Source organism: Mustela erminea, chromosome 13 (genome assembly GCF_009829155.1).
Source record: "Mustela erminea isolate mMusErm1 chromosome 13, mMusErm1.Pri, whole genome shotgun sequence".
In the NCBI taxonomy this organism is placed as follows: domain Eukaryota; kingdom Metazoa; phylum Chordata; class Mammalia; order Carnivora; family Mustelidae; genus Mustela; species Mustela erminea.
In genome coordinates, this window is record NC_045626.1 from 56,552,113 (window position 1) to 56,566,089 (window position 13,977).

At 37.9% G+C, this 13,977-nt stretch overlaps 2 protein-coding genes across 11 annotated transcripts in view; both read left to right on the top strand.

Annotated features, from left to right (window-relative positions):
- The window catches only part of PTPRM (protein tyrosine phosphatase receptor type M), a 761,675-nt gene that overhangs the window by 110,698 nt on the left and 637,000 nt on the right, over window positions 1-13,977 (top strand). The window lies entirely within an intron of this gene.
- On the top strand, window positions 1,069-2,260 carry LOC116571995 (ubiquitin-conjugating enzyme E2 N-like). The gene has a single exon (XM_032310623.1). The coding sequence runs from the start codon at window positions 1,120-1,122 to the stop codon at window positions 1,504-1,506; it is 387 nt and encodes a 128-aa protein (XP_032166514.1). The 5' UTR covers window positions 1,069-1,119; the 3' UTR covers window positions 1,507-2,260.

Genomic DNA, 13,977 nt, shown 5'->3' on the forward strand with positions numbered 1-13,977 from the left:
TATTCCAAATGAAAGAACAAGATAAAACCCCAGGAAAAAAGCCCCTAATGAAATGGAGATGAGGAATTTACCTGATGAAAGAGTTCAAAGCAATGGTTATAGAGAAGCTAACCAAACTTGGGAGAAAAATGGAAAAACATAGTGAGAACTTAAATGAAGAGTTAGAAAATATAAGACAGAGCCAATACGAGAAGAATACGATAACTGAAATAAAAAATACACTAGAAGGAATCAACAGTAGATTAGATGATAGCAAAGAATGGATCAGCAACTTGGAAGACAGAATAGTATAAGTCACCCAGTCTGAACTGTAAAAATAAAAAAAAAAAGAAAGAACTTAAAAAATGAGGATAGTTTAAGTGACCTCTAAAACAACATCAAGTGTATTAACATTCTCATGAATGAGATCCCAGAAAGAAAAGAGAGAAAGGGGACAGAAAACTTCCCTAAGTTGGGGAAAAATCACAGAGAATTCCAAACAAAATAAACTCAAAGAAATCCATACCAAGACATATTACAATTAAAATAATAATAAGTTAAAGAGAAAAAACCTTAAATGAAGCAAGAGAAAAGAGTCACATATGTGGGAAACATCATAAGATTATCAGCTGATTTTCAGCAGAAACTTAGCAGGCCAGAAGACAGTGGCAGGATGCTTAAATTACTGAGAGGGAAAAACGTACAACCAAGAATACTCCACCCAGCAAGATTATCATTCAGATTTGAAGGGGAGATAAATAGTTGAGACAAGCAGAAACTAAAGAAATTCCTCACCACTAGATTAGCCTTACAAAAAATTGCTACATTGTCGTCTTTATGCAGAAAGCCAAAGGCCATAACTAGGAATAAGAAAGCATATGAAAGAAAAAAATCTCACTGTTAAAGGCAAATATATAGTATGGCAGGGGTTAGCCACTTAAAAGGCTAGTATGAAGGTTAAAAGACAAAAATAGTGAAATCAAATATAACTTAACTAAAAGTTGGTTAGGGATTTACAAAATAAAAGATGTAAAAAAAGATGTCAAAAACAAAATGTGGAAGGCGGTTAAAAATGTAATGCTCGCGTGAGGCGAGCGGAGCCAGAGTCGAGACCAGAGGCCGAACTCGGGATCTGACAAGATGGCCGGGCTGCCCCGCAGGATTATCAAGGAAACCCAGCGTTTGCTGGCAGAACCAGTTCCTGGCATTAAAGCAGAACCAGATGAGAGCAACGCCCGTTATTTTCATGTGGTCATTGCTGGCCCTCAGGATTCCCCCTTTGAGGGAGGGACTTTTAAGCTTGAACTATTCCTACCAGAAGAATACCCAATGGCAGCCCCTAAAGTACGTTTCATGACCAAAATTTATCATCCTAATGTAGACAAGTTGGGAAGAATATGTTTAGATATTTTGAAAGATAAGTGGTCCCCAGAACTGCAGATCCACACAGTTCTGCTATCTATCCAGGCTTTGTTAAGTGCTCCCAATCCGGATGATCCGTTAGCAAACGATGTAGCAGAGCAGTAGAAGACCAACGAGGCCCAAGCCATAGAAACAGCTAGAGCATGGACTAGGCTATATGCCATGAATAATATTTAAAATCGATCTGATCATCAAGTGTGCATCACTTATCCTGTTCTGCCAAGACTTCTTCCTTTTTTGTTTGCATTTAATGGACACAGTCTTAGAAACATTACAGAATAAAAGCCCAGACATCATCAGTCCTTTGGTGATTAAATGCACATTAGCAAATCAATGTCTTGTCCTGATTCACTGTTGTAAAGCATGAGCAGAGGCTAGAAGTACCATCTGGATTATTGTGAAACATTTAAAAGCAGCGGCCCTTCTCTGCTTTTATTCATTTCCCCCATCATGGTTAAGCACTGTGAGTGAAGGTAGTTGTCAGGGTTAGCTGCAGGGGTTTGGGTGTTTTTCTTTATTACTTTTTTGAGGGGGAGAGGTAGTTTTATTTTAATTTTATGGGCTCCTTTCCCCCTTTTTATGGTGATCTAATTGCATTGGTTAAAAGCAGCTAACCAGTTCTTTAGAATATGCTCTCTAGCCAAGTCTAACTTTATTTAGACACTGTAGATGGACAGCTTGATTGTTTGAACCAAAATGGGAACATTAAACAAACATCACAGCCCTTACTAATAACATTGTGACTTTGCTGTCAAGTGTAGAATCCTTCCTTCAAGAAAAAGCTTGTGACCATTTTGTATGGCTTGTCTGGAAACTTCTGTAAATCTTATGTTTTAGTAAAATATTTTTTGTTATTCTACTTTGCCTTTGTACAGTTTATTTTACTGTGTTTATTTCATTTTCCCAATGTGACAATCGTATTTAAAAATTAAAACTGATGGAACATTCTCTTTTGGTCTTCACCATCTGACAAGTTGATCTGGCAAGAGGTGGATTTTGCCAGTTTCTTTTCACTGATGTAAACTTGTGTTAAGATACCACTGAATGGAGTATTTATAAGCTGGCCCTGAGCATGCATAAAGCATGGTTTTTGTTTTTGTTTTTTTTTTTTTTAACCTCCTAGAAATTTGAATAAATGTGTTGGTGTTGTCTGATTAGGTAGATGATCATTGGTGTCTTACCATGTACAGGAGAGTCACAGCAAAGCAGCTTTGTGACTGACTTTGTGTAGGACTCACATGTTGTGCCACATTTGTTTGTATCTGGCATTTGGGATATGACCCTTTTCTTAGTTCTTGTCTGGAAACCACGTGTAACCACTGGTGTGTGCTATTAGGAAACACCAATCTGATAATTGTTTGGGGTTGCTAAAGCATTTATGAGTCTTCCTTATAGACCTGATGAGCAGATCTCAAGCAACCAGCTTGCATAAGTGTCATCTGAAAGGTTTCTTCCTTTGAGTATCAGATCCTCAGTTAATGATTCTTTCATCCTTCATATTTGCTATGGGAGCTCCTATTGTTTGCTATTCAGTAATTTTTTTCTGCATTGACAGAGTTCCTCCCCTCAAAAAACTGTTCTTTCCCACCCTTCTCCGTATCAAATTCCCCATCCTTGTTCTTTGTAAGTCATCAGTGTAGCCAGTCCCAAGTATGTAAATGTTAACCCCCTCCCCACACCCTCCTCACCCCCTGGGTTGGAACCTTTGTCTCTTGCAATTTAAGGTAATGGATATTGTAGCCCCTCTGAATTTCCCCTTCTCTTGATTCTCATAACTTCTGGAGTTTCTTCAGAATGTGGTGTATTTTATTGTGCTCCTATGTAAGATGAAGAATTATCTATTAAAATTACATTTTCAACATTAAAAAAAAAAGTAATACTTTTAGAATACATTTGAACTTAAGCAGCCATCAGCTTAGAATAGACTTCTCTCTCTCTCTCTCCCCCCCCCATATATATAAATATAGGTTGATATATAGGAACTTTATGGTAACCACAAGCCAAGATTCTACAATAGATACACAACCACTTTATACCATAAACAGATAAAAAATGGATAGACACTTGAATGTAAAACCTAAAACCATAAAACTAGCAGAGAACTTAGGTAATGAGCTCTTTATCATCAGGGTTGTTTTTGTTGTTGTTGTTGTTGTTGTTTTAAGAGCTAGAGAGAGAGCATTAGTAGGGTGAGGAGGGGGAGAGGAAGAGAATCTTAAGCAGGCACCATGCCTAGTGTGGAGCCCAGTGCTTGATCTTACGACCCTGAGATCATGACCTGAACTGAAATCAAGAATTGGGCACTTAACCGATTAAGCTACCCAGGTGTCCCTATTTTTTTTTTTTTTACCCCCTTTGGATTGGTCTCCTCAGACATGGGCAACAAAAGCTAAAATAAACAAGTGAAATTATTTCAAACTAAAAATCTTTTGCACAGTGAAGGAAACTACCAACAAAACAAAAAAGGCAACCTACTGAATAAGAGATCTTTTTAAGGGTTAATACCTAAAATATATCAAGAACCTACACTACTTAATATTTTAAAAAAAGCCTAAATAACCCAATTAAAGCATGGGCACAGGACTCAGGTTTTTCCAAAGAAGACATACAGATGGTGTTGGAGGGGTGGAGGTTGGCATAATAGGTAGAAGGGACTGAGTGGTACAAACTTCGAGTTATAAAATAAATAAATCATAAGTATGTAGTACAGGATAGGGAATATAGTCAATAACACTGTTATAATTTTGTATAGTGACAGATGGCAACCAGACTTATCATGGGGACCATTTCGTAAGGTCTAAAAATATCAAATCACTATGATGTACACCTAAAACTAATAGGATATTGTCTATCAATTATACTTTGATTAAAATAATAAAGTAGCTTGCCAAGGTTAATTATAGCTAGAAAGTAGATGGTCTGTCTGCCTACAAAGTCCACATTTTATAGGACTTTGCTCTTCATGAGCAAATTTGTAATTACTGCTTAATGGGCAAGTGGAGCCTATTGGCATATACCATCAAGTTTCCTCCTTTTAATTTTGTTTTCAGCATCAGCTTGATGCATACCTTTCTGTTCAGTACTCTTCCAACCTACTGTGTTTGGAAATTAAAATAGTGTTACGTTTCTAAAAAGAATCCTTATGCACATCCAAGAAGAGCTCCCAAATGCATTATTGGTTTACCTACTAAATATTGCTAATTTGTGCTGCCTTCCAGATGACCCACAACCACTCCACTAGCCACGTTACCTGCTTGATTGTTGGTTACTTTGCTCTTAATAACAACTCTGAAGTTTTTATATTCACTTAACAGTAATTTTACATTTTTATTTATGTGCTAAAAATGTGATCCTCTCATACCTAAGACTATAGATGAGTATATTTTGGTTTAATTGGGAATATGTAAGGATGGGGGTCCCTGGGAAAGAAGACCCCAGAAGTCTCGTCTAGTTGTTTGTCATGCAGTGGTAATGGCTATTGAGGAGAGTGTGTAAATATAATAGAACAAAACATTCATCAGAACTGATAATTATAATCGTGCCTGATGCCTAGTAAGTGCTATTTAAGTGCTTTGTGACTGTTAATTTATTTCACCTTTACCATCTTATGGGTGGTGCTGTGACCTCCATTTTCCAGAAGAAGTAGTATCTGAAATTATATATCATTCTCAAGACCACTCAACTAGGAAGGGCTGGGATTCTAGTGTAGTCAGTCAGATTCTTGAGTTCCAGTTCATAACATATAGGCTAGATTTTAGCCTTATCCTGGTTCACATGTATTTAAATATTTTGGCTGGAGAGTATCTCAGATAGAGCTATCTCAGGGGAATATCTAAGAATGTACATGAAACATCTTGATAGAGGAAGTAGCAATAAATACATACTAACAAGCAATTTTATTTACAGTTTTTTGGCTGTGGGGTCAATGTTATCCATATTATAAGTTTTCTTTAAAAACAAAAATGAAGAAGAAAAGCCTATAACATCTTAAATTTTACTCATTTCTGTTCCCTGACTTTATTAGGCTATATCTGATTTATTCCAGCTTTCTCAGGATATGGGACAGTTGTTACAGGATTGGTGCAGTGTCTTCTTGGCTTGCATTTGAAAGTTGAAAGTATTTAAAAAGCTCTATTTGTTAGGTGCCAAAAAACCCAAAATTGAAAAAGACCCATTGTGGTATAATTGTAAGGTTGATGAAATCTATGACCTCTTCAAGTTACTTTTAAAATACAGTTTAAAAATGACACATGATTTACTTATAAGAAATCACGAGTGGGTTTTTTTTTCCCCCCCAGAAATAATTTGCTGCAGAGGCTTGGGGATAATCGTTTAGGAGTTTTTGTTTTAATTGGCTCTGGGAAGTCATCCTTTCCTTCAGTTAAGGGATGGAGAGTGTGAGTTTCATTGGCCAGAGCGCCCTGGGCCTGAAGCCTACTCTTCGGGTTTCTTTAGTGTCCTTATTTATGGTTTAGTGTCCTGCAGTAATTTTTGGGTAGATGTAATTTGGGATAAATTTAACAGTGAAAACCCAGTTTGGAGAACCCTTTTTTCTTGTTTGCTCTCACGTGCTAGTGGGTAACTTTGAGCTTCTCTATATCCTACTATCTATGGGGGCTTAGTTTTTTTTTCTGTGAAATGAGGATGTGCTGTCTCCTGCTAGGACTTATGTGCACATCAAATGAAGACTGCTTATAACATCCAGGCCCTGAAATGTCACTCATGCATTATGGTCGTCCTGTCCCTTCCTTCTGCCCCTTCTGTGATAGCTAGTGGATCTTACTGGGCATGGGTGGTTGGCAAAGGAAATTGGAGAATAAGTGCCCACAGACACTTTCTTTTCTGTGGGAAGACACCTAGAAGCTCTGGTATGAGAAGCAAATTTAGCTGACCAAGAGTTTCTTTCAGGATTTATATTTATATTTATATTTATTTATTTTAAGAGAGTGAGCGAGCACCTGAGTGGGGGAGGGATGGAGGGAGAAGGAGTCATGCAGACTCCCAGACTCCCTGCAGAGCGTGGGGCCTGATGCAGGGCTGAATCTCACAATCCTGGTGTCTTGCCCTCAGCCGAAGTCAAGGTTGGAAGCTCAACCAACAGAGCCTCTCAGGTTCCCATAAACCAGCCCTCCCCTTTTTTTCTGAGATAGAGAGAGAGATAGCAGGGGCAGGGGAGAGGGCTAGAGGGAGCCAGAGAGGGAGAATCTTAGCCCCACGGGGCTCCATGACCCGTGGGATCATGTAACATGACCTGGGATCATGACCTGAGATCAAAATCAAGAGTCAGACACCTAAATGACTCAGCCCACAGGTGCCCCAAGAGCTTCCTATCAAGGGACATACTTCCTTTCCATTGTTGGTTGACACATTGCCACAGATGTAGCAGATTAAGACAACATGGACTGAGTAGCTCCCAGTTCTGTGAATCAGAAGACTGGGCTGGCTTTGTATGCTCAGGGGGTACCAGAAGGCCAAGATCAAGGTGTCCCCTGGCTGAGTGCTTATCTGGAGGCTCTGGGGAAGAATCCACATCCATGTCTATTGCCAGTGGCTCTGGTCTGAGGACCAGACCTTTTCTTGCTGGTCTTCATCATGAGGTGGTTCTCAGCTTGTCTAGAACTATTTACATCCTTTTCATGACCCCTCTGTATTCAGGGCCAGCAAGGGTTCATGTAGTCCCATCTTTCTGGCTTCTCTACCAGCCTGAGACAGTGCCCCACTTCTGAGAACTTAAAAGATTTGATCAGCCCTGAAGGTTAGAATGTCTCCCTCTTAAGGTCTGCCATCTAATAGCATGGCTTAATCATGTTATTGTAGTCATAGTATGCACATGATGCTAGGCATAATGAAGAAATCACAGCAATGATATGTCATCCTGTACATCAGTTCTAGAAGGTGTGGTCTCTAAGGGTGGGTGTGGGTACATTTTTAGAAATCCACCCACCATAAAGATATCTCAGAATGGCTCTAAGCACTCGGAGCTCAGACTGAACTCTGTTGAAATAGACACAAACCTGTGTGGCCCAGGAAACATCTTATTTTCAGTTGGGATGGCTAATTTCATTTGAATTTAAAAGGTTGGGGGCAGAATTTTCAGCTCAAGTATTATCATTATATCTTAAAGCCTCAAAGGGTGTGAGAGATTCCTAAGATGACAGCGAACATATTAGAAGAGGAGAGAGTATTGTTCTTTGCAAACTGTTTCTATCCAGACTTCTAATGTCTTATACGTGAGACAGAGATGTATTATAGGTCAGTTCCCTGCTCATTTTATTGTGGGAATGAGTCTGTGCTACTGGGTCACCTGCAGTTTCTACAAATTTAATTGAGATTATAGGTCATAGGTTAGAAAGTCCATTATATAAATGGGCGAATGTAACATTACCATGTTGATCCAGTTACCACATCTTAGGGTGACACAGCAACAGCCAAACCCTTTAGAAGCAGGTCTCCTAAGGCTATTGATTTTTTTGAGTTTACCTCCTAAGGCCTCCTCAGGGCCACCAGGCAAGGTCAGGCAATAATTCATCTCTTAGAGGAGCATCTGATGGCTAAAACCGAGTCAGTGTCCATTACTTTTTTATCCTAGAGATAATCTCACAAAAGGGCACCTGTATCAGTTAGAATTCTTTGGTTGCAAGCAGTAAAATTGGACCACAGTTAACTTAAAGCAGAAAGGGAATTTATCAGAAGAGTATCAGGAAGCTCACAGAATCCAGTAGCAGGCCAGAAAACTGGACTCAGGATAGTGACTGTCAGGAGTGATCCAGGGGAGTTTGAGGGAGCAAGATTGATTACCCAACTATTGTCTTTTCCGGGCGTGCTGCAGGCAACAGAATGGTATCCTTTTTTTTCTATAGGCACCACACAATCAAGACTGAAAGCCCTGAAGATGGAGGGCTACACAACTTGAAGGAACACAGGGTGTGGTTACCAGGCAGGAAGGGAGTAGATGCTGGGGAAGACACTAAGACAAAAAGCCGACCCTCTCTCTGAAATCTTTTCGCTTAAACTGCCTTCTCAAAAACTCATCTAAAAAAAAAATGTATTGTGTGGTGATTAAAAATAAACACTTCTGCCTTAAACAAGACCATCTTTTATTGCTACACAGTTGCTGTCTTAAATCATAGAAACCCAAAAGCCCCCAAAAGCTAATGTTAAATTAGAATATTTCAGGCGTATATTCCCTTATTTGCATAATATCAATGAAATCCTTTGACTAGGTGGATAAGAAGGGGCCTTTTAGCATATGACAATGAAAACCTATGGCAAAAAAGAAAAAAAAAAAGAAAGAAAGAAAAATGTCTGCAAGCAAATAACACAGGAGCAAAAAGCATTGTTTGTTGTCCTGGAGTCATGTTAACTGATTATTTATTTGTAAAATGAATACAAACTACAAAAATAATCCCCATTCTATTTGTTGCCTGATAATAGCTTTTAAAATGAACAACATTTGTGTCTAACATAAAAAACCCTCTGTATCTGACAATTTATGGGTAAGTGATCATTTTGTAATAGCATTGTATCAAAAGCTGCTTTTCTTTATAAACCCTTATATTTAATCCCTCCAACCAACCAACAAGCTACATGCTTCCCAGGGAATTAATTTAAGATTGAAGATAAAAAAAGAGGCCAAAGTTAATGACATCAAAGAGAAAGCTCCTGAAAGAAGTAATAGTTTCAAAAAGATTTTGACTCTTTTCTAAAACAAATATAAGTTGCTGTTGAAGGAATTGGTATAAAAATAAAGTTGTTGCTTCTGATTTATTCGAAATGGTTTTGTTCTAGTTTGTAACCTCAGCTGATCTCATGTTTTAAAGTAAAATTTTAATGTGTGCCTTGGGAGTGCACAAAACTGACCAATTTCACTATTAGATTGCAAAAACTGTTTTAAATATTGATAATGTAATTTTGACAAGAGCAAATCATTACTTTTGATAACATGGAATTTTTTATACTTGAAGGATGAGATTTCTAAATGGATAAATAGGCAAAAGGGGGTTCATTGTGAGTTAGAGAAAAATCTGAGATTTAATTGTACTCTATCAAGGAGATACAATAATGGCATAAAACCACCATTGGAAAAAGAAAACCACTTTTTGTAAATGTTCTCCATTTTCAATAAAAACCTTTCCATGTAATGACTTATACCTATAGTGTAATTGAAGCAACACATTATTTACACATTTAATCTTATTTTGATTTACTCTAATTTATCTGATATCAGCAGCCTGTTAGATGATAATTTAAAAATCCGCTGCTACCGTAATTGCTTTAGGAAACCTTCCTAATGATAATTTTATTCCCTAGAATAATTTAACTTTCCATTTAAAATGCACATCTAAGCACGATAAAGTATGTATTGGCAACAGAAGATGTTTATGTTCATGTAGAATGATAATTTCCTTAATGGACAGCAAGCAATACTGTGCTTCATATTTTATGGTAATGGAGATGGACTGAAATTACATTTGACTACATATACCTTCTATGTTTGTATGGAGCGTGAACAAGGTGAGGCGCCTGGGTGGCTCAGTCAGTTAAGTGTCTGCCTTCGGCTCAGGTCATGATTCTAGTGTCCTGGGATCGAGCCCTGCTTAGGGGGGAGCCAGCTTCTCCTTCTCCTTCTGCCCCTCCCCCTGGCTTGTGGTCTCTCTCTCTCTCAAATAAATAAATAAAATCTTAAAAAAAAAAACAAAAAACAAAGACAAAAAAACCAAGGAGGTATGAGTTTAAAACATTAAAAATAAATTCCCCAGAAGTGTGTTTGTGGGAGCAAACTAGGGTTATAATATCATGTTTTGTGAGCCCTCACATACACTCCAGTCAAACCTCCCTCCTCAGCGCAATAGCTCTTTTGAAGATGGCAGGATTGGTTCTTTCTCAGAAGCCATGATGCCATGTTTCCAGATCTGTGTCCCACACCTGAAAGACATCACCCTCTCCTGTCCTGCTCCAGCAGGGAGCTTTATTCCATGGGGAGGAAATGCTAGAGAAATCTTTGAATGCACCCTCGCTAAAAGAATGGATATGGCATGATGGAGAATCTCCAAAGGGAGGATGTCTAGAAATACAGAGATAGTCCTTCCAGAAAAGCTTTGGAAATGCTGTTCTCCTGAGCTTCTGATGCTGCAGAGTATCTTCCATCAATCATTAAAGGACTGAAGCTTCTAGCTGAATTCCTGTAAGTGCTGAGTATAGGGTATAAGTGTTAGGGAAAAAGAAGTCCCAGATGATGGTATTCAGGAGAATCCCAAGGTTCGTGTGTGATGAGGTGTAAGAGTTGCAGAGGAAGGTGGAAGGGACTTTATGCCTAAGGTACCCACTGAATCAGGTGCCTCGAGATGAATCAGGTGCCTCGAGAAGTCAGGAATTCCTGAGAGCCATCCAGGCACCCCCAAGCCATAAGGATTTGCTGTCTGGTGATCACAGTTGCCCTTTATGCATATTCTCCTGTACTTTTGAGGGAGCACCAGGGCAGGCAACAGTCATTGGAGGGTGTAGCTCACAAGAACTTTGACTTTCATGGATGAATTCAGCTGGTGCCAAACCAGAGCCCTCCAGGAATTAAAATGCCAGATCTCTCATTCCTAAAGCCTTTGAGCCTCCTTTTGGAGCCCCCTGTTGATGGACCCCAACCAGAAGCAGAGCCCATGTAGATTGGCCTCCGGGGGCACGGGAGAAGGTTGGAGAAGATGGGAGTAGATTTGGTAGCTAGTGGAGAATATTGAGCCCAGACTTTATTGGAAAGTGGGAAGTGCACAGATTTACATACCATTCTGTGTTATGATGAATACTTTAAGGCATGATGAATTATACATGAAATTTACAGATAATATTTAGCTTATAAAACCTTAATCTTCTGTCTCATTTTTCTGCGCATGGCTAGGTAATCGGAGGGATTCATCACCCAGTGTTTTTCCTGACACTCCAAAGCACTTTCGGAGTTGTGAGGATACTGAACGCCCCAGAATCAAGACAGAGCGCTAGAAGTCCATCGGCATGCTCTTCTGTAGGAAGAGAAGTGGTTACTTACCGAACCGTGGAGACACAGGACCATGATAACTTTTCATCATCCCTTTTGGCATTATATTTTTAAGATATGCAGTTGCTAGAAGCTGTGCCATAGGAGGCTTTAAAATGAAAAGGAATCTTGAAAATAAACTAGGACCTTAACATGGAGCTTTGAATGGAGAACTGGGGACATTGAGATGGAGAAAGAGTGTGGTTAATGGGCCTGTCTACTTCATATATTGTTCATATACAGAGTTTTTGTAGCCTCCGGTATTCAGAGCACACTGCTAACTCAGAATTTTTGTCTATTACTCAGTAGAGTATTGTGGATTACTTCAAATTTCAGAGATGCTGCAGAGAACAATATTTATTTTGAGAAACAAGATATGAAATATGCACAGCACAAGGGAAAAATGTTTTAAGAAAATTACTTAACTATTATAAAAAAAACCTCAGGACATGGTAGAATGGTATTAAAGTTCTAAAAGAACATTTTCTTTATTTGTAATAACTCCTGAATAATAAAATTTTATATGTGTCTTTTAAGTGTGCAATAATAAAAATATCACCCTTAGAATATGTTACACATAGGAAAGTGTTGTATTTTGTGTGGAATGAACCCAACAAATACTGATATCAAGCAGGGATGATAAATACAGTTATTATTTTAGGAATAAAGAAGACTGTTGGAGCAGAACAAACCCCTATATGTCACCTTTATCCTAAAAAGAAAATGTTGTAAAATATACTTTTAATTTAACTCACATATAGTTTCTGTGCAAAATCTGATATTGGAGCTAAGTAGAAAAATTTTATTTTTTTATTATTTTTTTTTAATTTTAAAGCAGAAAGTATATACTGTTTAACCTCTTAAATTTTAGTAATCAGAAGATGAAGTTATTGTTGCATTGCATTAATTTTTGTTAACTGTGGGTAAAGATTAGTGGAGTGTGTCTAGCATCTGAGATTTCTTGATCCTCTTCCTTTGCTGAAAAGGGATATAACTATATTAAAGTACATGAACTTGTGCCATACATTTGGATAAGTTGGTAAATAATTGTTTAAAAACCTGCATGCGTGCGTGCGTGTGTGTGTGCGTGTTACCAAGGTGAGACAAGTAATGGGTTCCTTGGAGGATTTTTTTTTACTTCCATCATAAGTCAAAGCAAGTGCAGTAACAGTAGTGATAGTAATTGTACTTTCACTACTTTCTTTACAAATCCACTTGTATCAGAATTTTTTTGATAACTCTAAACACATAGACATTGAAGGGTCATGTATTTCCTTGATCTCTTTTTACTTCCCTCGGGAAGTCCATGAATGGAGATCGCATATTAAATGCACTAAGGGTCATGATCATCATATAGTGCAGATGGTGAATGGGGGGAAGTTTCTGGAGAAAAATATAAAACAGTGAAACTCTCTTTTAAATTTTTCATGCTTTTTTTTTTTTTAAATATAACTGACATGCACTATCCTGTTAGTTTTCAGGTATACATCAGAGTGATTTGATATTTTTATGCATTATGAAGTGATCCCCACAATAAGTCTAGTTACCATCTATCACCGTACAAAGTCATTATAATATTACTGACTATATTTCCCATGCTGTACATTACATCCCTGTGACTTATTTATTTGGTGACTGAAAGTTTGTACTTCCTTATCCCCTTCACCTATTTTGCCCAGTCCTAAGCTCCTACCCACTCTGGTAACCAACAGTTTGTGTCCTTTATCTATGAGTCCATTTCTATTTAGTTTAATTTGTTTTTGTTTTGATTTTTGGATTGTGCATATAAGGGAAATCATAGCATACCTGTTTTTTTCTGATTTATTTCACTTAGCATAATATCCTAAGTCCATTCTAGAGGCCAAAGGGCAGTATTTCATTTTTTATGACTGAATAATATTCCACTGTATGTATATGTATAGACATACATATATCTCTTCAAACTGATGTTTTTATGTTCTTCAGATAAATACCCTGAGATCATGACCTGAGAGGAAGGCAGAGGCTTAACCCACTAAGCCACCCAGGTGTCCCTGTCTTTGTGGTTTTGATTAGCATTTCCCTGAGGACTAATGATGCTGAGCATCTTTTCAGGTGCCTGTAGGCCACCTGTATGTCTTTTTTGGAAAAATGTCTGTTTGAGTCTTCTGCTCATTTTTAAATCAAGTTGCTAGTTTCTTTGGTTATTTAGTTGTATAAGTTTTTCATATGCTTTGATATTAACCCCTTATCAGATGCATGATTTGCAGATATCTTCTTCCATTCATTAGATTGTCTTTTTGTCTCATTGATAGTTTCCATCACTGTACAAAAGCTGGTGAGTTTGATGTAATCCCATTTGTTGCCCTTGCCAGAGAAAACTGGTTTAAAAATATTGCTAAGATTGATGTCAAAGAATCTACTGCTTGTGTTTTCTTCTAGTTTTATGGTTTCAGGTCTTATATTCAAACCTTTAACCATTTTGAATTTATATTTTTATATATATCCTATACGATAGTGGTCCAGTTCTTTTGCATATAACTGTTGAGTTTTCCTGGCATCACCCCATCTTC

Coding starts and splice junctions, on each gene's coding strand:
- LOC116571995 (XM_032310623.1), top strand. CDS start 1,120: ATGGCCGGGCTGCCCCGCAGGATTATCAAGGAAACCCAGCGTTTGCTG.